Source organism: Nelumbo lutea, chromosome 7, assembly GCF_056320005.1.
Source record: "Nelumbo lutea isolate HS-2025 chromosome 7, American lotus-T2T, whole genome shotgun sequence".
NCBI classification, from domain to species: domain Eukaryota; kingdom Viridiplantae; phylum Streptophyta; class Magnoliopsida; order Proteales; family Nelumbonaceae; genus Nelumbo; species Nelumbo lutea.
Window position 1 is genome coordinate 10,901,062 of NC_142690.1, and position 22,764 is coordinate 10,923,825.

Genomic DNA, 22,764 nt, shown 5'->3' on the forward strand with positions numbered 1-22,764 from the left:
ATTTTTACCAGCATTATGCATCATGACATGTATGTGCATTGCATATTCCATGATAAATACCAGCTTCTATTGCAATATGCCATGGTGACTGCTGTTCTCGTGTCAGTCAGATTTGCAGTATTCTTGGAGAAGCTTCTAATAGTAAATATGCAAATGTGTATTCAGAAATAATAAATTGTGAACAAAATTACTTGGACCACTACACTCCAGAGGACAATAAGTGATTAATAAGAATAAGATCTTGCAGGTTTCTAATTTTCAATATCAAGTACCTCTTTGTAAAGCTACAAGTAGTATGAGAAAAATGGGAGAAACAAGAAAAATAATATATGGAAGGGCTTGAGTTAGTGCACCTTCATCTTCATTTTCTGTTGGAGTGTAATTGGTTTTGTCTTCTATAAATGCTTCAAAATAATCTTGGTAGCCCGTTGCCTTTAGGGAGAGAGATGAACTTGTGACCTTCATCGTTTCCATGGCCTGAAGTAAATGAAGTTCTAAATCACATCAGCCACTACAAAAGTGCAACGCCAATTAAAGGGCTAAAATATAAACATGAAAATGATGTAAACAATAAAAATAGTGAAAAAATGAGATCCAACTTTAGATAATTATTGATACTTATCAAGAAAATAACAACAAAACAAATGATACGTACCTGGAAAATTAAAGGGCTAAAATATAAACATGAAAATGATGTAAACAATAAAAATAGTGAAAAAATGAGATCCAACTTTAGATAATTATTGATACTTATCAAGAAAATAACAACAAAACAAATGATACGTACCTGGAAACCAAACATGAACTGTCTTGCCTTCTTGCTTACTTGCACATTTGGGTGAGACTGGAGCTTCTCATACATAACCCTAGCCTCATTTGGCCTGGTGAAATTCCAATTAATTGATGATATTTCCATAATAGAATGCATCACCACTTTCTTGTTGCTACAGTGACAATTATTAACTACTGAAATGATAATCAGACAATATTTCAAAATGAATTTAGATGATGAGAAAATGAACTCACATGTAAATTAACAGATTGTACAGGTTAAACATTTTTTAGTAATAAAAAAGATTTTATTAATGTTTAACAATAAAGATGAACAAAAAGATCAAGAACTGCATGTCACTTTTACAGTATACCACCCGTTACCCAATGTTGGTCCCAGCTATCTAGGGTCTTGGGGAAGGAGGGGAGGAGTAGGTTGGATACAGACCTAACCTTTGGTATTTGTTTTTGGCACAAAGTAGCTTCTCTCAGAGTTGAACCTGGAGAACACATGCCAACCCAAGATTTACCATTACACCAATCAATGGCCCATTACAGTATTATCACCCTCTACACCTAAAATCATATTTCATATACTTATAGACAAAATCTGTACACTTGACCTACTTTAACTCTCCTTGAGAACACATGCCAGCCCAAGATTTACCATTACACCAATCAATGGCCCATTACAGTATTACCATTCTCTACACCTACAACCATATTTCATATACCACTTATAGACAAAACCTATACACTTGACCTACTTGAACTCTCCTGGAGCCATGGCCAAAACATTTAGAAGTTAACAGCATCCACACTTCTCTCAGCTTTCAAAAATCCATCTATTATTTCTTTCTTTCCATATGATCCAACAAATGGCAAAAGGAACCGTAGGTCAGAGAATATCTCCCTTTCCTCCCTACCAAAAGAGAAGGCTAAGCTAAAATTAAGTCTTTCACTTAGGGAGGAAGCACCCAAGACATCTAAAAAGTAGAATGGAGAAATTCCCAAAGAAAAGAAGTACCTAGGCAAAACGGTAAAAGATTGTTCACTGTGCCCTAAGCAGATTTACATCATGACACGTATTTTGAATCTACATTCCTCTATGGTTCTGGGCATCTATGGTGAGGGTTTATCTAAGAAAACCAACTGCATAAGGCTTCTACCAAGGAACATGGCTATCCCAAATAGAACTTACATATGCAACTCTTCTTGCAAGAGCAACATAATATGAGCAAGTTAAAAATTTTCCTTGTAATCTTACTTCACCAAATTTAGTCACTTACATATGAATGAAGCACACCATCAAGTTCTGAAAAAAAAAAAAAAAACAGTCAGATATAGAAGTGGATAATGAAAGAGAAATTCAAGGCCGATGAGATCTTTTGCAAAGAGAAGAATTCCAGGATGTTCTTTCCCACTTGAAGGGGTAGCCTATAGAGCCTTAGACAGAGAGAAATTAAGATGTCATCCCTCCAATTATCTTCTCAGAATCTTATCTTAGATCTTTTACCACCAATCCAATCAGAGGAGAATAATCCTCATAAGCCTTCTTAATACCCTATAGGATAGGACTGGTCTTAACATTAAGATGCCATCCCTATAGGATAGGACTGGTCAAGTAAGAAACGATGCTTTATTATATTTTGATCCATAAATTGCATGTAGCTCTCTCAGAGATCAGTAGTTGGGACTCCAAATCATCATTATCATGAGTAATCAACTCATCATAAAGGAGTTGACAGAAATGGCATGCTATTAGGATCTGATGATGCATCAGTGCAGACAGCTGAGTTACCTCAATGTTAAGGCTTGAGTTCAAGCAGACATAACTCGCCTCTTCTTTTTCTTTTTTTATCAGCATATAGCTTGCCTCTTCTTGACTATTGATTTTTATTTTATTGAAACTTGTAACTATTAGTATCCAACCTCATTGTTAGGACAAGGCTTAGATGATGATGATTCTAACTACTAATTTTTTGGGTAAAATACAGATTTAACATCCTGTATTGATAGTAACACTTAGCCCCCCTGAACTTTTCACTTGTAACAAGGACCCCCTGAACTTTCAGATTCCAACACTTTGCCCCCTCCCCGTTAACTGGATTGATAGAGGAAGTAAATTTACTAAAATGCCCCTTTTGAGATTTGTATGCACAAGAGGATGACATTTCAGAATAATGAAAACGGACAGGAAAAAGAACATTATCTCCTGATTGCCCACTTTGTTTCTAAGCTCTAACCAAACAAAACCATGGCAACTAGACCTGTTCACAGGTTGGGCTTCGGGCTTGGTCCATGAACATTTTGCACTGCTTTAAGCTCAGGCTTCAGACCAGACACATTCAAATTTTGTCAAAAGCTAAACCTAAGCCCAGCCCATGAACAGGTCTAGCAGGAACAAAGAAGAAGAAATAAACATAACTAAAGGGCTTATACATATATCTAACAGTCACATGAAAATCTTTTTCAAAAGTTAACTGACAGAATGATAACGGAGGGGGCAAAGTTTTGGAATCTAAAAGTCAAGGGGGTCTTTGTCACAAATGAAAGTTTGGGGGACTAAATGTCACTACCCCCATAGTACAGGGTGGTAATCTGTAATTTATCCCAATTTTTATTTCATTGAAGATGTTCATTTTTCTATTGGTGTTCATTAAGATGATCTTTAAGAAGATAATATCCATATGAACAACACAACTCTCCCATGGCAGTCATGAGAGCCTACAGCTGCCAAGAGCCTGTGAGTACACTGCTATTTGTTGGTATCCAGGTCACTTTGGTTTTTTTTGGATTAGTAACCAGATCACTATTTTTCATCTCCCTGCTGACCTCCAAGGTTTCAAAAATCAAAATATGTCAGAAATGTCAACTGTCACATTTTACGTTCAAGTTTCAAGTCCTATCTATTGAAACTTTAAGTTTTAATGTTTCAAAACAGTGGTCCAATATCATATTATTTTGGTCAAAACTGATTACATAACTTCACTAAAATCAGTTTCTTTCAAAAAGAATAATAAAAAGGAAGAGACTAAAAAGTGACTATAATATAGAAATTTGTATATTAGCAGTTTTATTTCCATTGGTACATAATATACCATCATTTTTATTCTACAAATAACCATGCATCACTTAATTTAGTGTCATGGATTTACATAATTGTTGCCAAGATTATGCACTTCTAATTTTGACATGAAGTTATAACTTTGACCCTAAAAGACTATAGGGAACTCCAACGGCACACACTTTTGAGTTATTTACTTTAATTTATTGTTTTTGCCAATCCCATACAGTTGGGACAAGGCTTAGATGATGATGATGACTTTACATTCCTTGTTTCTGTATGATACTTGATAATAACGTATTAACATTATAACTTAGAAGTGCGTATTTGTGCTTCTTTTGTCGTTTCTTAAAATATTGAATATTTTCCAAAGATTTCAGTGTTTCCAAAAGTGTAAGAAATATTTTCCAAACATTCTTAAAATATCGAATATTTTCCAGATTTCAACATGCACCAGGGGCCCCCCCTGAATATGTTTATTCAATTCACCTATGATTAATGCAAATAAAATTTATATGATATGTATATTATAAAACATAATTGGACTCGGTTCATAATCGGATTTGATGTGGTCAAATCTGCATTCTGTCCAATTACTAAACAGATGCAAGTTCCAATATCTGAATACAACCCAATTATGTAAATGGATCATCAGATCCTAAATAATCAGATCTGACATCAGATCAGGTATTGGAGTTTTGGACTCCATGGACTGCCCTAACTAATCAAATGATTAGATGACAACTTTCACCCAAGTTATCAGAAAAATGACATGTTATTTCTGGGTAATCTTCCCAGTTCAAAGAAAAACATGTACACGCACATGGATTAAGAACCAAAATTTTTGGCTCTAAATAAACTTTCATTGAGCCAGAATGGATTTTGCAGATATAAAGGGAGTATAACATGTTTCTCATCTGGTCATCCCAACTAAAATATTTACACCTAATCACCTATACTGCCCACCTGATGCCTAGGTGATGCTTTGATGTTGTCTAGGAGGCCAATTGCCTAACCTTGGTATTATGTCTTGGCAACAAATGGACAACACTTCTCAACTTAGATCTATGAATGTTTTGGAGGGCCACCAATCTTAGCACTTTGTAAACCATGTAGGGTCTCATTTGGGCACATCACCATAGATAAGAAATCTAATTAGATCCGCATGTAGGCTCTAAAGAACACATGTATTCATTAAGCAGACTCAGATTGAATCCAAATCCAATCTGAGACCCCCTAGATTGATCAGATTTCAGATTGGATTCGAATTTAAGTTTTAAATAATTGGATACGATGCAGATTTGGATGAACCTGACCCAATTATGTCCATATTCTCCTCATAGATATCTGGCATGTAGTACACATGTCAACATATCAGCATGACACTCATGTCAGCAAGTATTGGACATATAAATGTGCATTCTAATTTAACTTCTAAAATGTACACAAAATAGGTGTTTTCTCCAATGTAAATCATGATAGCAGATATATTAATTTCTGCTTTGGATATGGTAACATCCAAAACACACAAGCACATATATGCATTTAGACATACAGACATAAATGTGTCTATGCATATCTATGTACACAAAATCTGTTTTCTCAACTTTGAATCATGATAGAAGATATATTGATTTCTGTTTTGGATTTGGTAACATCCAAATAACATAAGTACGTATAAGCATTTAGACATACAGACATAAATGCGTCTATGCATATCTATTTAGTATCCATAATCCTAGATTTTAGGTGCTTGCCATGTCCAGTACTGTGTCCATTCCATAGACCATAGATTCTAGGCACTTAACTTTTACCTTTGTTAGGAAAGAAACAAAGAACAACTCAAATTAAATCTCAACAAGTTCACAGCCAAGAGGAAACCTCAGGAAGTATACCTGCTAAGTGAATCTTGACAAATAGACCACTGCAAAGCAGCTAATCCATGAAGTTCATTCTGCAAACAATACATTCTTTTTTTACGACATTAAACCAGATATACCTTTATGCTCAAGGAGCAATTCTTAAAGTGCAATGAAGCTGATGAAACCAGGGTGTGATTTTATGACAAACAACACCCCTATAAAATTAGAAATAAGAAAAATGAAACAAAACAGATAATGGCAATATTAAAATACTGTGAGACTGAAAATAAGAAATTAGACACTCAGCACCATATTAATAATTATCCAATGTCACCTTGAAATACAAGTCCCAAATAATCATACAGATTTTCTCCAATCAAAGAACAGAAAGGAAAACAATCTGGAGGAGGCACTTATTGGCAGCGGATGTAATCATGTAAGAGTAGTCCACCTTTAGACAAACACATGATAATTTCTATGATTATCATAAAGATTTACTTCCATATAAAAATTGGTTCACCTTTATCAAAAAAAAAAAAAAAAAAGCACTTGTTACTAAAACATGAATACATGGTAAGCACCATGTTACAACAATGGAAAAATAAAATACTACTACATTTATATTTATTTTTGGTAGTAAGATATTTCAAGAATTATTAGACTCCATTCGCTTGCTATTATTAAGAACTTTTAGTACATAATATGTATCCAGTAATGAGAACCTTACACTGACATATATCAGGAATTTTCAGTTGAAACGTTGTATTTTCAGAAGTGTAATTTTATTTATCTAGCTAGTTTAACAAGAGGGCATAAATACATGATATGAGGGAAGTATTTGTATATATGCATTTAGTCTGTATGTAGAATGTAGATAATGTAGTTAAGTAAAAGCGTGAGTGGTTTAGCATAACCTCATAATGGCCAATGTGTAAATGAAATAGTAAGTGGTTGAATCGTCACGTATAATCACAATGATTAAAAGTCCAATGGTGGTGCAATAAATGCAACAAAATTGTCAAATTAGGATCTGTTTGGAATGCTAGAATACTGATGTATTTCATTCTATTGCCAATCGGCATATTTATACAGTAAGTTGTTGCAATAAATAGAAAGAAAAGAAAATAGAAAGTATAAGAATAGAAAGAAAGAAATAGAAAGAAAACTTTCTAAATCGATCCTTCCACAATCCTAGGAATATATACAATTCTATTTTTACACAACTAAATATAGATCTGCACCAATAACCCCACATTTTCCAACACTCCCCCTCAAGCTGGTGAATAGAGATCCTCCATTCCCAGCTCGGCAATTATAATTCTTCGAAAGTCTATACTATTGAGTCCTTTAGTAAGTACATCGGCCAGTTGTCCTTTTGCAGACACATAGGGAGTGCAAATCAACTTGTTGTCCAGTTTCTCTTTTATAAAGTGTCGGTCAATTTCGATGTGGTTCATCCTGTCATGTTGAACAAAATTGTGAGCAATATTGATGACTGACTTGTTATCACAATATAGTTTCATAGGCTCTTCTCGTGGAATCTTCAAGTCTTCTAAAATTATCTTCAACCAGAGTAATTCACACACCCCCTGTGCCATAGCCCTGAATTCTGCCTCTACACTTGATCAAGCCACTACATTTTGTTTCTTACTCCTCCAAGTGACTAAGTTTCCTCCCAAGAAGATCCTCCATAATCGGCATCTGCATATGCTTCAAGAATCAGTCCTCCATTTCTTCTGAATAAAATTCCTTTTCTTGGATTGGCTTTCAAATAGTGTAGAATTCGATGAGCGCAGATGAACTTCTTTAGGATTATGCATAAACTGACTTATTACACTTATAGTGTATGCAATATCTGGTCGTGTATGTGCAAGATAAATGAGTTTTCCAACCAGTCTTTGGAACATCTCCTTGTCTACACTTGCATTCTCGCTGGCTTCTCCAAGTTTATGATGGGGATCTATAGGCGTGGAAGCTGGTATACATGCCATATTTCCTATCTCTCAAAAGATCAACAACATACTTTTGTTGAGAGATAAAGATGCCTTGTTTAGAATGTGCAACTTCAATACCGAGAAAATACTTTAGTCTCCCCTGAGGTTGTGTGTTTGATAAACAATGTGTGGTCACCTTGACTTTGCTTGTAACATGTACTAAACATCACCTTTGTAAACCTTCCAAACCATGCTCTCTGAGATTGTTTGAGGCCATATAGTGCTTTCTTCAACCTACAAACTTTGTTCCCCTTAATGCCTTCTCCAAAACCCGGTGGAATGTCCATGTATATCTCCTCTTCTAGATCACCATGGAGAAATGCATTATTTACATCAAACTGTTGCAAATCCCAATTATAGCTAGCAACCAAAGACAGCAACACCCTTACTGTATTCATTTTAGCTACTGGGGCAAAAGTTTCCTAATAATCTACCCCATAAGTCTGTGCATATCCCTTGGCTACCAATCGTGCTTTGTACCTTTCTAACGACCCATCAAATTTGTACTTAATTGTGAACACCCATTTACAACCTACAGTCTTCTTGTTTCTTGGTAGATCCACAACTTCCCATGTGTTGTTCTTTTCTAGTGCCTCCATTTCCACTCTCATGGCTTTTCTCCACTCCTTATTAGAAAGTGCCTCAGCTAGAGTATTAGGAATTGGAATGGTGTTAAGGCTGGCTAGAAAACTTTTATGGGATTTAGAGAATCTTTGGAACAACACAGATTTGGCTAAAGGGTACAATGGGCGTTTGGTACATTCTCTGGTTCCTTTTCTCAGTGCAATAGGTAGGTCATACTCAGAATATGAAGGTGCAGGTTCAGGATTAGGAGTTGAATCTTGGACTTCCACAAGTTGAGGATCTAGATTTCTTCTCCTAGAGAAAACCTACATATATCTCACATCATCATGCACATCATTGGTGGGGTTAACAGTGTCTGAATTTGGTTCAATGGTCGGGTTGTTTGACTCTTGTTGAGACTCGGGTATGTGGGGCTCAGAGGATTGTGACTCAGAGGGATGTGATTCTTGACGGTTGGATGACTGTGAGGAGGGTAATACATCTAAGGAGAGTAGATTTGAGGCCTTATCTTTCATTAATGAGGGCTCCCCCCGAAGATAAGGTTCAGTGAAAAAGGATTGTCCCTCCTCAAATGTGACATCGATGGAGGTGTAGAATTTTCTAGTGGCTGGATGATAACATTTATAACCTTTCTGAGTTGGGGAATATCCCAAGAAAACACCTGATTGCTCGTGGATCCAATTTTCCCTTATTATGGACATGAACAAAGGCAGTGCAGCCAAAAATTCTTGGTGTGAGATTATTTGAGGTTCAAATATCAGGGTAGAATTGAGAAAGGACTTGTACTAGGCTTCGGTTGTCAAGAACTTTAGATGGTAGTCTATTTATGGTGTATGCAGCAGTAAGGATAGTTTCCCCCCAATATTGTTTTGGCACCCGGTTTTGAAAGAGAAAGGCTCGGTGGTTTGCAAAAGATGGCCATTTTTCCTCTCAGCTATCCCATTCTGTTGGGGAGTGTTAACACGAGAGGATTCATGCACAATGCCTTCTTTTTGGAAAAATGGGGACAAATTCTGATTAAAATAATATGCAGCATTATCAGATCAAAACCTTTCAATTCTCACACCAAACTGAGTTTGGACCATGTTATGAAAGTTGGGAAGAATGGTACCCACGATCAGATTTAGACTTAAGAAGAAAGATCCATGTGACCCTAGTGCAATCATCAATAAAGGTGACAAACCATCTAGAACCAATAATGTTGGGAATTTGAGAAGGGCCCCATATATCCGAACGAATCAAATAAAAAGGAGTTGAAGATCTTTTATTGTTGATTGGGAAAGAAACCTTTTTGTGCTTAGCAAGTTCACAAACATCACAATAAAAGGTTTCAACATCAATTCCTTTAAACAATGAAGCATTGTTTTTAAAACAGGAAATGAAGGATGACCGAAACGGAAGTGATGATGCCAAATTAAATCTTTATTAGAGGTAGATAAGAATGACTCATGTGTGACATGCATAACAGTGTGAGATGGTTTGTTGGTTGCTTCAAGGTAGTAGAGTCCATCCCTTTCCTTAGCAAGTCCAATCTTCTTCCCCGAAACTTGGTCCTGAAATACACGATAAGAAGGAAAGAACACAACATTGCAGTTCACATCCTGGGTGAGTTTATGTATAGAGATAAGGCTTGTGAATAACTTAGGAACATGAAGCACATTTTTAAGCAATAGGGATGGAGTAATTTGAATATTCCCAATCCCTACCATTGTGGTGAAAGAACCATCAACAACAGAAAATTTTCTATTACTAGGACAGGGTGTATAGGTGAGAAAATATAGTGAAGAGGGTGTCATGTGGTCAGTAACTCCAGAATCAAGAATCCATGGAAAAACACTAGCTGAGGCATGTAATCCTAGAGACAAAGACTCACCTGAGAGAGCAAGAGAGGTAGAACCACTTCCTAGTTTCAAGGATTTCAGGAAGCTCCTTAGCCTTTCAATTTCTTCATCATTAAACGGTCTCCGACTTGAGTGTTCTTACTGTGGGGTTGTGGAGACATTATGGGCCTGTTGAACTCCTTTTGAAACTCCTCGATTTCCCCATTCCTTGCTGGATGTGGGAGGTTTCCCATGAAGTTTCCAGCACCGATCTTTTGTGTGTCTAGGCTTCTTGCAATAGGTGCACCAGAGGTTATCGTTAGAGTCACGGGTAGTTGTGTCATGAGCCAAGTTGTGATTGTTCTCACCCTTTGAACCACTGTAACTTCCTCCCCTTGCCACCATGGCTGAGCTTTCGGGATCTTTAGGCTCAAGCATGATTCCACGACGGCTTTCCTCAGCTCTGACAAGGGCTATGACTTCATTCAATGGAGGCACTTCTTCTTTGCCAAGAATTTGTATTCGGACCTGATCAAATTCAGCATTCAGTCCGACCAAAAAATCATACACCCTATCTCTTTCAATAAAATTCTTCAAGATCATAGCATCATCAAGGCACTTTATCTCAAGAACCCGATAATGATCAAGCTCATGCCATAAATTTTGCAACAGATTTGCATACTCTGTAACACTTCTGCTCCCTTGTTTGGCTGCCACTGTCTTCACTTTGACCTCATAGACATGAGCAGCGTCATGGGCTTTGGAATAGGTTTGTTAGACAGCATCTCAAATAGCCTTTGTAGAGGGAAGAAACATACAAGTATCACTGATCTCGGGTGTCATTGAACTCCACAACCATGACATAATCATGGAGTCCTCTTCGTCCCAAGCATCAAAATTTTGCTCGCCCAACTTTGGCCCTGTTCCAAGAAGGTGACTAATTTTTCCTTTTCCCTTCAAATAAGTATGCACTAGTTGTGACCACTTCAAGTAGTTCTGGTCATTCAGTCTATATGTTGTCTGAATATTCTGCAAATCACCAGTGTGAGGATGAGAATTTGTTGCTCCTTCATCGGTTTGAACTAGAGCACTTGTTGCAGTCATGTTGGACATTGTTAATGAAGGAAAAAAAATAAGGCCAACAGGAAAGGAGGATAAAAGAGGGAAGAACTGACCAGAATAAAGGAGAACAAAGGAACATTTCTAGTTATAGATCACTGAAGGCCAGAAGAGAAAAACACGATAAACTGGCAATGAAGGCCGAAAAAAACCTCAAGGTTGACAAACCTAGAGCTCTGATACCATGTTTTGGAATGGTAGAATACTGATGTATTTCATTCTATTGCCAATCAGCATATTTATACAGTAAGTTGCTTCAATAAATAGAAAGAAGAAAAAAATAGAAAGAAAAGAAAATAGAAAGTACAAGAATATAGAAAGTACAAGAATAGAAAGAAAGAAATAGAAAGAAAACCTTCTAAATCAATCCTTCCACAATCCTAGGAATATATACAATTCTATTTTTACACAACTACCAAATATAGATTTGCACTAGTAACCCCACGTTTTCCAACAAGATCAAGTAATCAACGACAGTTGATTCATTATAAACCAGTAATTATCAACCACATGCCTTGACATGCAAAGGAAGGAGCTATTCAACTCCAAGAAAAGAATTAAGCCTAAGATCCAGATTCCTATTCAATGATAGAAACTAATTAAAGAATTTACAAATTGCTAAAGAGCCCTACATCCTACACAGTAATTACTTATTAATTGCAATTTCACAAAGAAACATGCTACTAGTATATCCATATTCCATCATCCTTTATCTTCCTTCTTTTGAAACACACCTTTATCAAGAAGGATGAATAGGTAAATAGCCTGCAAGCTAATACTTATGTAGAGGGGACTAATACGCCATTATCCAATGATGGTCCTAGCTATCTGGGGTCTTGGGAAAGGTGGGCTTTTTACTTTTTAATAAGAAACAATAAAAAGTGAAACCCTTGTCATTTGGAGCTAGTGATGGAAAAAAACACATAGAAATAAATAAAACAACACTATTCTGAGGAAAACAAAAACTAATAAAGGCATAAAACCAGATGCTCAACCTCTTGACCAGGTTACTCTATACAAGTTATGGCCTTCCAACACCATTTCTGGATAGTGCATGAGCTAAGGGTTAGCTGATCCAAGGGTCCACCTGAATGAGCTATCCAGGGAAGGAGCCAAAGCCTTAGCTCTAATTACAAACTGAGTGGCCATGGGCCATCTACAGCTGAAGACAGCCATATCATGAAATAAATTACCTGAAAGGCCAATTCCTTCATTACTTTTTCATAATAAGGCAATGCCTCTTTAAGCTTCCCAAGATCCATGAAGTAGTCACCATCTTTCAAAGCCTACAATATCATAAAGTAATTACTGAATCAAGAAAACTTGTATTATAATTCTTGGACAAGAATTACACCATGATTCATGCATCTTAATATTACATAGACACTTAAAAACACCATGAACCATATAATACATTTTAGACATTCAAAGAATACTTACATGGACAAATTGCCTGTAAATTACACACTATAAAAAATATTTGGTTTACCAAAATTTGAAAACGTTTTATTGCAAAGCAAGATACTTTTACAAATTGGTACAACACATGATATAAATAAAGAGAAAAATATTTAATATACTGTAACAATGAGCATCCATAATTAGAACAGTTGTGTGCTAATGCAACAGTTTCCTCATGGATTGGGTGTAAAGCTATTTTGTGTTTAACTGGAATGTCATTTTGGGTGTAAAGTTACAACAACTTTACAAGCCTTGCATATCCTATATTTAAACACCTTAATCAATATTTTTTTGTTGCTCATAAAAAAAAAAAACAGAAGAAGAAGTTGTTTTTGAGAAAAAGTAAAGTATAAGCCATAGTTCACATTAGTACCCATCCAAACTGTCCAATTACAAGCCATAGTTCTATGGAATAACCAAACTGATAGGTCCATGGCCCTATGTTCAAGATTTAATTATTATTTTGTAATTATTCAAATAAAATAATACAAGAATATATGAATTAAAAAAAATAATACATTTAAATATATGCTCTAAACATCTCAATATAGCATATATAAATTCTATTAATGAATATATAAGGTTGTCTTTGGATTGAGGTGGCAAAAAAACATGGCATGGAAAAGAATTCATGAATATCTCTGTATTTCATTGCTCAAACCATGTTGAATCTGGAGAGCAGAAGACATTTTGTCATGTCATCCATTATTTTAGCATATCCCTGAATCTGAGCATGGAGAGGTAATTACTACTTAAATGGGTTTAAATCCCTAAATATACTGAGCATAACAAACAGTGTTAATATAAACATATATTTAGAACTTAAAATTGATCATTAACTCAGTTTTGAAATGAGAACCTGGCTAATCTACAAAATGCATGTTATTAACATAAGACATCTCAAGGTACGAATCACATGCCCCATATTTTCAGGAATGAGACTCAAGATTAAAGACTAAGGGAATTTTCATTGGGATTTACCATTTCTCACAGTGAAAGCCTAAGGTGTAGGCCTCACATGTCCTCTAAAACCAGTCCCAACTGAGCATAATACAGATACGTGCAAAAATCCTGAGAAAGAAGATGGCTAACTAATTCCCCTGCTCTTCTCTCCTATCCATCCCCCACCCAAAAAAAAAAAAAAAAAAAGTAAAAAATGGAAAAAAAGTTGTTGGAAGTCGCAATGAATAAGGTGGTAAAGTGTCAGGATGCTATATATTAAAGAAAACTACTTTTGAGGCAATATGAGTTCCAAATGAAGAAAAGTAGCTTCTCCCTCTATCCTAGCTAGTAAGGTAAAAAAGGATCAGATATAGAACACACCACAGGGACCTTCCAAACTCCTACATCCTGGAACTATGAAAACTTGATCAATCCAGAAAGAATTCTAATCAGTTGATTAATCTCATAATCATTAAGGTAAAAAAGGATCAGATATAGAACACACCACAGGGACCTTCCAAACTCCTACATCCTGGAACTATGAAAACTTGATCAATCCAGAAAGAATTCTAATCAGTTGATTAATCTCATAATCATTAATCCATCTTCTAAACATACTCTTTTGAGTATAAATCTTTCATATAGCAACTCATAAGATTACGTAGACTAAATGTTTTTTGTACTTTTCATAAATGGCATTTTTTTAACCCTTAACAATATTTTGTAGTTTTCTTTCAATGAGATTTACCCCTTGATATTCTTCTCCTTTCCTTTAATTAAGACAGTCTTATCTTTACTAATCCAAAACACAACAAAAATAATGGTTAAAACAATTTCTATTTAAAAGATACTTAATGAAACATAGATAATTCAGATATTACGATACAAAGAAAAAGGTTGAGTTCTGTTACAACTATACCTTCTCACATTCAGCTTTTAGCTTAGCATCAATTGTCAAGCCCATCTTATTTTTGTAGGCAGCAAGTAATTGTCTAGTCCGTGCTTCCTTAGCAGCTCTGTCTTCTTCTGTTTCAAGCACCTCCCCTGGGCGAACCACCCTTCCACCACCATACTGGATGCAATAGAAAAAGCGGGTTGTAGGAGATCAGCAGGACAGAAAGCAGCATATAGAAATGGTGGTTTTGACATATTAAAGTTTATTAGCTTGTTTATTTATGAAAACATTTCTCTCTCTCTCTCTCTCTCTCTCTCTCTCTCTCTCTACTCTCCTTTCCTTAAGTTCAATCTATGATCTTAAAAAACAGAGAAGAGAGGGCAATTAATACTAACGAATCAGTTATAAATGGTTATGTACATAATAAAAGCACAAATACCAACCTTCTGTAAAACCTCTCTACAATCTTACTAGCAAATAATGTAATTTTTATAGATAAATAACAAATAATGTAATTATTATAGCTAAATAATGTAGAATAGTTACATAGACATGCATAAGTCACATTTTGCTAGATTGATCTCTAGAAACAGTCTATAATTTGGTGCTAGATAATAGACTGAGGGACCAAAATACTCCAAAAACTGTTGCGCCATGTGAGTCGCCAACCATGAGGAGATTCTAAAACCAGGGAGCTTGCGTACACGTACACATGCATGGGACATACACACAAGAGTTGGACACCACTTATGATCCAAATGCTTAAGCCATTAGGTTATGGGCCTTATGGGCCAATCCTTGAGTCCTTTGCATTTCCTTTCTTTTTCCAATGCGGAACTCTTTTTACAACACATAATTCACACGTGCATCCCAACAAAAACTGTGTATTTACTACTGAGTTGAAGCTCAGTTTTTAATGATTCTATTTAGTTTCAATATATTTTTCTTTGAATCTTTTCATTTCTTCTATTAAGTTGACTAAAAACACTTGATTTAAATTGCCAAGTGAATGACAGGACATTTTCCTTCGATGGATATATAAGTATATTGCATTGGACTTGGTCAGTAAATTTGTTGCTAATGGAGCCAAGTTAGCATCAAAAACGAGATCAAACATTGACTGTATCTCCATTTACATAATTGATTGCTCAAACAAACCAAATATGGATTAAGCAGTCCCAACATCAATCCATGACAATATGGGAAGAATCACTAAAATCTACAATTATCAGTGGAGAGTATCATGTTGTTTGAGAATGATCAAGAATATGACAACTATCACCATACCGTTTTGGAAATGTTGCTTGGCCTCGGGAAGACTCCCCAAGTAGAAACTTTAGGCTTGTATAAATCTGAATCATCTTCATTAAGCTCTGGCTTCAAAGGTGTTGCAGTTCCAAACTTGCTAGCATCCCCAACAATCAATTCCACCTCAGGCAAATCCCCATCTGCAAAAGGGTCTGTTACTGGAACCAAACCTGCTGGCAACCCCTTGTTCTGCCTCTTATCCGAAAAGCCAAGACCCAAAAAGTCAATGCTGGAAATAGTTAATTCTTCCTTCTTAGTAACCCTCTTCTCAACAAACTTGCCTCCTGAATTTCCCACGTTCGTTTTCTCTAATCCTAGAATGTAAAGCATACAGAAAATTCACTCCTAGTTCTGCAGCAACAACATGTCTCATTTAAAATATATTATAAAGTTCCTCCTCAACCAAAGATTTCTACACAAATTTTTTATTTCTATTTCAATTACAATGTTCATAAAAAAGAAAGAAATAGGAGCAAGCATTCCAAGAATACATTTACTTGCATCAAAAATCAAACCAAATTCAAACAAAAAGGTGAAGGTTTTCCAAATTCAAAAGACTACCTACTTACCTAGATTGCTATCCTTTTCCCCAACGTTCTTGTTACCATCCGCAGTTGTCGTAACTCCTTTGTTCTGATATTCTCTAGCTTTCTCCATTGCAAGCATGACAGAAATTGGGACTTCCTTCGTGCCACCACCGGCATCATTTGAAAGGTTACCAGAATTTACATAACCACCACCGGCATCATCTGAAATCGAACCAGTACTTACATTCTCCCTCTCCCCAGCCTTCTTATTACCACCCGCCATTCCCAAAACCTCTTTGTTCTTCTTATGTTCTCTAGATTTCTCCATTGCAAGCTTAACAGAAGCTGGAAATTCCTTCGTGCCACCATCAGCATCATCCGAAATCGAACCAGCACTTACATTCTCCCCCTCCCTAGCCTTCTTGTCACCACCCACCATTCCCAAAATCCCTTTGCTCTTCTTATATTCCCTAGCTTTCTCCATTGCAAGCTTAACAGAAGCTGGAACTTCCTTCGTGCCACCATCGATATCATCTGAAACCGACCTACCATCCACATTTACATTTCCAACCAATTCTGCAACTGGGTTTTGGTTTTGTTTGGGGCCCGGGTTCGATTTTATGGATTTTTTATAAGATTTCGCTCTAGAAAAAGCGAGCTTCACTGGGTCCGAAGAACCCAATTGGTCACCAGAACCTGTTTCCGCTGAATTAGACGGTGAAGTATCCTCAATGGAGTCTTCCAGAGACGCTGATATTTTAGGAGTTCTTAAGGGATATGCCCTGAGGTTTGCTGATGAAAAAAGGTTGGTTTTGGAAGAAGAAACACCATTAATGGCCTTGAGAGTGAAAACCCATGGCGATTGATGAATGGAAGCCATCATCAACAGTACAACATCTGTGATTAGAGCTAAAACATGTTCTCTAGGCCTCTGAGGTGAGTAGCCATGGTGACTAATTGAGAGACTCTTCTTCTTCTTCTTCTTCTTCTTCTTCTTCTTCTTCCTCTATTTCTGTTTCTACTTTCTCCTGACCGAGAGGGGGATGCGATAAGAAAGTAAAACTGTATCGAATGTTCTGTGGCCGTTGTCGACCGTCGAGTCGTCGTCGTCGACACTTTTGAATCTCAACACAGTCACTCACCGAGGATACGTGTCGAGGAGAACAAACCGTCTATCTGGCATCAGAGAATGCCGAGATCACTTCTTAGGGAGATCAGACGGTAGAAGATGATCAAGATAAAAGAAGCAATCGTCCGACCCCTAGACTTCGCTCGTTTGTTCGTCTCGTCGGGTGCCCATGGGCCATCATGGCATAATCAGATTCCCATGATGGGCCTGGGTCTATGGCCCAATGGGCGTAGCAAATACTCCTCGAAAACGTTTCCTCACCGATTCACCGTTTTTAGAAATCATCGACTTTAGAAAATTGAAACACCCGTGTGTCTTTGAATAACGTATTTGGTGGAGGTGATGCGAACATGGCGTTTTTCTATGTATTTCGTCAAAAAAAACCCGTTTAATTTGAGCATTTCCTCAGCTGATTGCAAGAAGAAAAATGTGTTTTCACTTTTCAGAAAGCTCAACAAAAAGCAACTTAGGGCCCATTTGGTTCCCAGGAATAAAGACCTCATTCCGGTTTCAACCGTTTGGTTGGGCGGAATTTGAATCTCATTCCAGCGGATTCCAATTTCCATTCGACCATTGTGATTTTGGTCTGAACCAAACAGACAATGGAAATTGGCCATTTCGATTTTAATTGGAAGTATTTCAATTCCGATTCAGACTGATCCAAATGTTTTCTATAGGCCGAGAAAAAATGGGAAGAAGAGAACTCAAAACGAATTAATTACAAGATGCATGAATCGTCGATCGAGTATGTGAATTGTGAGAACCACAAAAGCTTTCTTTCATGTTTCATCGCAGTTGCAGAACCCAAAAGCCTAAAACTGTAATCTAGATCATCTCAGCAGACAAGAATCCAAACGGTGAAGCAAGAAAAGCAAGGTGACTGCCATGAGAATGACAAACACCAGGAAGAGAAATAGACCACCAAGAGGATTCAACCCGTTCCCGTACTCCTCTCCCCTTGAACCCCGCCGGCGGCGGGATCTACGAGGTCGAATGGCTTTGTCGATCGACCGGTCTCGCTGCATTTACTAAGGCTAAGGCTTCCGACTAATCTTCCGTCAATTCTCTCGAGTGGACGACTGGTTTGAGTGGTTTTAATTTCACGTAGAAATCAAACACCAAGCACTAGCTTGTTGATTGTTTATATGGTTTGTTAGAAAAAATTGTTACTTTTTCCATGCGAAGATACCAAGCAATTACAAGGAGGTTGCACAGAGCCGCAGCGATTGATTTACGCGGCAGCCGGCAGAGGCAATACTTTTATAGTTTTTTCAACTTCTTCTCAGCAATCACAACGTGGTGCGCAGCGGTAGCTTAGTCTTTTCACGGCAAGACCATATATTATATCCCTCCATTTCAAGTTTTCAACCATAGCATCAGGCCATCAAGCTACGAAACCAGAGAGACAGAGGGAGAGAGAAATCATGCATTGGACCTGTAGTTGGGCCAGAATGAGAGTCAGTCCAGGCCAAACCCAAATTCATTTCTTCGGCTTGGGCCTCGCCCAACCTGAGAACAAGTCTGAAATTATCAACTTAGGCCCAGAAATTATCAACTTGCACTCTTTCATTCTGATTTGCTTTGCCTTTTATTGTAAAAGTCATTCCAGGATTATTGGCAAAACTCTGGAATGACAGAGTTTCAGGTTTCCTTGGAATTGAGCTTTTTTCCATTCTTTTTAATAATATGCGAATTGAATCTGACTCGATTCCACTTACTGGCCAATTCAACAAACTCAACCTTTTAGCTGCATTTGGAAAGTGATGTAAAAATTTATGCCGGTTTGGTTTTGTTGATATTTGGATGGAGCGTAAATTAAGATAGATGTAAAACTTCACTCCCGGTTTAGATTTATTGGTATTTGGATGAAGTAGGATTTTACATCATAATAAAGCCTCATCTAAAATAAAGTTTTACATCAATTTTATTAATATAAAATATCATGTTTTTCAAAGCTCAATGGTCAGAACCTTTTTAAGATTCAGTGTGAAACTCCATCGATGAGGTTTTATACTGCTTCCAAATGCAGTCTTTATTTTTTCAGGGCTAGGGGATGGAAAGAATCATCTAAAGCCTGCCCTTACTTTTAGTGATAATGTCTAAAACCTTACCTCAACCTCAAGAGAACCTCCTGTCACGGATGTTCTATTGGGATGCATGACAAGCAAAAAAATGTAAAATCACCACCTCACCCATCACACATTGTATACTGTTTAGAGTCATGACAATCTCTATTTTGATGTTACCCCAAGTACCCTTAAATAATGGTTGTTCCACAAATGAACGAAATGCCACCCTACCAAACTATAAATGAGGGACTAGTCACTTGCTGAAGTGACAAACTGTTGAGCATATATTTGCAATGTCTTGGAGTAAATGCATGGGAGTGCAAATAGGCAAACCCTGATTTCCAGAATGCTCTCTGATGCTCTCCATGCTGGTGAACTAAAAGGATTCAAATTTGGAAGATTCAATTTCAAGCTAAAGCATCTTCTTTTTGTGGATGATTTACTGATTTTTGGGAAAGCAGCCATTTTGGAGGCTTAAAAACTGAGATTGATACTGGATCTGTTTTGTTCTTGTGAACTATGATAAGTCTTTGATCTCCTTTAGTAAATGCATACCTCTTAAATCAAGATCTAAAATTATGAAAATGCTGGGCATAAAAGAGATGATGTTGGAGGATATATACCTTGGTGGGCCTCTTCTTAATACTTCCATGAAACACTCAACCTAGAAGTTTATTGTAGGTAAAACAAGGTCAAAGCTTAAGAATTGGAAATCAGGAATCCTCTCTCATGCTGGTAGAACTGCTCTCATAAAACCTACTCTAACTTCCCCCCCCCCCCCCCTTTACCACATGGCATCTTATGCTCTTCCATCCTCCATATACAAAGAGTTAAGTTCAATTTGTCATGATTTTTGGTGGGGGAAGGCATATAAGGAAAGACCCATCTATCTGAAAGCGTGGAAGTCCTTTTTACTCCCTTTGGAGAAAGAGGGTCTTGGCTTTAGAGACCCAAGTTTGATGAACAGAGCTCTCTTACTTAAATTGGCTTGGTGTTTCCTCACAGAAACTAATTCTTTATGGATTAAAATACTTATAAAATAGTATCTTACCTCTTCAAATTTCTAGGGAACAAATTCATAAGAATTCACACTCATTGTTGTGGTCTAGCTTATCAGCTTGCCGGGAAGATCTCATTAAGGGATGTAGATGGTTAATTTCAAATGGTTGGGAAGTATATATTTCAAGGATCTGTAGATTCTTAAGGGGCTAATTGAAAAGCCAACTAACTTGGAACTTGCTTGTTGTAAAGTGGCCATGCTCTTTAATCAGAATTCTTGGACGTGGAGCATCCAACTCTTAAATATGTTCTTTGATGATAAAATTATTATCCAAATTACAAAGATTGTTATCCCTCAGGTGGATCCTTTAACTAAAGACAAGCTGATTTGGTATTTAACTCCCCCTGGACGGTACTCCTACAACTATGGATATAAGTTGTTGTGTCAAGATGTTTCAAAATCTTCTCATGCTTTCGGGGTTTGCGAAAACCTTAGCTGGAAAGAATTATGGAAAATGAAAACTTTAATTCCCTGTGTCAAGATGTTCCTATGGAAATGCTATAAGGGAGTCCTTTCAGTTAATGTAGAGCTGGCAAAAAGATCAACTAAGATTGAAGCAACTTGCTGCTTGTGTAGAGATTTGGACGAAACTATGGATCACCTCTTTTTTCACTATCCAGCCATTCGGCCTATCTGGTTTGCCTCCTTGGGTATCCAGACTGAGAATATTCAGAACAGTAATTTACGTTATTGACTACAGTATTGGAGACATATTGACAAAATAAGGGATCAATATTCTTGCTTTCCAATGTTTGCTCAAGGGGTAATTGTAATGTGGTTCATTTGGAAGCATAGAAACAAAGTGATTTTTGAACAATACCTGTTTAATCCATTTCAGACGCATGCAGCCATTGAAGCTCATTGTGCCTTACTTTCCAGAGCTATTGATTCAGTTTCAAACACTAATAGTGTTCACTCTGAAATCAGCACGGATCCTCAGTCGTTTTAGAGGTGGATCAAACCTCCTACTGAAGTCCTTAAAATTAATTCAAATGGAGCATGGAGTGTTTCTCACATGGCATTAGGAATTGTTATTAGAGATCACAATGGTGATTTCATTCTAGAAAGATGTGCCCCCCTCCAATGTTCTTCCCATGTAGAAGCTGAAGCCTTATCAATTTTGGAAGGTGGAAGGTATGAAATTGCTTTGGGCTTCGACACTCTCATCATTGAAAGTGATGCAAAGCACATTATTGACATTCTCTCTTTGGGTGCAGATCCTCATTGGAGATTACATTCTACCACTTTAGAATGTAGGCATCTTGCTTCTTGCTTTGTGTCAACCAACTTTATTCATATATCTTGCCCTTGTAACTACTTAACCCACGAGCTAGCTAATCATGCTTTCAGATACAATCGTGCTATGACCTGATTGACTCCTCCAAATTTCATCAGGTCTAAACAAAAACTTATATGCAAGAGAATGGAGGCAAAAGGAGGGTTATAAGTTTGGGAGTGAGGCTGAAACCTGGAAGTAAGATGAGGTTGTCTCTACTTTATGTGTGAGATAATTGAGGTAGGAAGATGGTGGTATAAATTTTGCATCAGATTTTTTTTTTGAGATGCAAAATGTATTTGTATTTTTATTTGTAACTGCAAATGAGAAAAAAAAATACTACTTTATATTAGGTAAAAATGCAAATCATAATTAATTATAAACAAACAAATACAAAACTGAACCACTACAAAATTTATATCTAGTTGTAGCTTATAGAACAAAAATAGATGGGATGACATCAAATAGGTTAGGGTCATTTGTTATTTGAAAACTATATTTTGTAAGACCTAAGAAAATGTGCCGTAATAAAGGTATATGATTTGCAAAACCTTCTAGAAGTAGGGGAAAATTTTAGGCATCATCCATATCATCAATAGAAGTTGAGTAATAAATTCACCATCAAAATTGTATATTTTAATCAATTGATGGAACATCCATTTTGGAGTCTTTCTATAATTGAAATTCCTCTTTTCCCTCTATTTTCTGGCATTGATATCCATTACTTTCGATCCATAATTCCATAATTGAAGATCGTGACTTTACAAGGACCACCCTTGTTGAGATTTTTTTTCCTACTTTTATATTGATCCAGTCACCTATTAGCAACATCAGTTTGAGCTTGTCTTACACCTCTATTCCCAAGTCTGTAAAAGGGAG

At 36.7% G+C, this 22,764-nt stretch overlaps 1 protein-coding gene across 5 annotated transcripts; it reads right to left on the reverse strand.

The window, feature by feature from the left end:
* Positions 1-136: 136 nt before the first annotated feature.
* Positions 137-18,345, reverse strand: LOC148845066 (cytochrome C oxidase subunit). Of its 5 annotated transcripts, none has more exons than XR_016102408.1 (8): positions 16,394-18,345; positions 15,804-16,138; positions 14,541-14,693; positions 12,412-12,504; positions 5,734-5,792; positions 2,061-2,086; positions 788-881; positions 137-477 (listed from the first exon to the last, which is right to left on the reverse strand). XR_016102408.1 is itself a non-coding variant. In XM_088955588.1 (7 exons), the coding sequence occupies exons 1-7, from the start codon at positions 17,232-17,234 to the stop codon at positions 265-267; spliced, it is 1,788 nt and encodes a 595-aa protein (XP_088811714.1). In that variant the 5' UTR covers positions 17,235-18,345; the 3' UTR covers positions 137-264. The 5 variants fall into 5 exon arrangements, 1 of the variants encoding a protein (XP_088811714.1); XR_016102410.1 differs by having other exon boundaries at positions 788-966; XR_016102409.1 differs by lacking the exon at positions 2,061-2,086 and having other exon boundaries at positions 788-966.
* Positions 18,346-22,764: the final 4,419 nt, after the last annotated feature.

Excerpts from the sequence above, each read along its gene's own strand:
- LOC148845066 (XM_088955588.1), bottom strand. The coding sequence starts at position 17,234 with ATGATGGCTTCCATTCATCAATCGCCATGGGTTTTCACTCTCAAGGCC. Across the intron at positions 882-5,733 it reads TGTCAAGATTCACTTAGCAG|GCCAAATGAGGCTAGGGTTA; the intron begins GTATACTTCCTG and ends GAATTTCACCAG. Across the intron at positions 478-787 it reads AGTTCATGTTTGGTTTCCAG|GCCATGGAAACGATGAAGGT; the intron begins GTACGTATCATT and ends CATTTACTTCAG.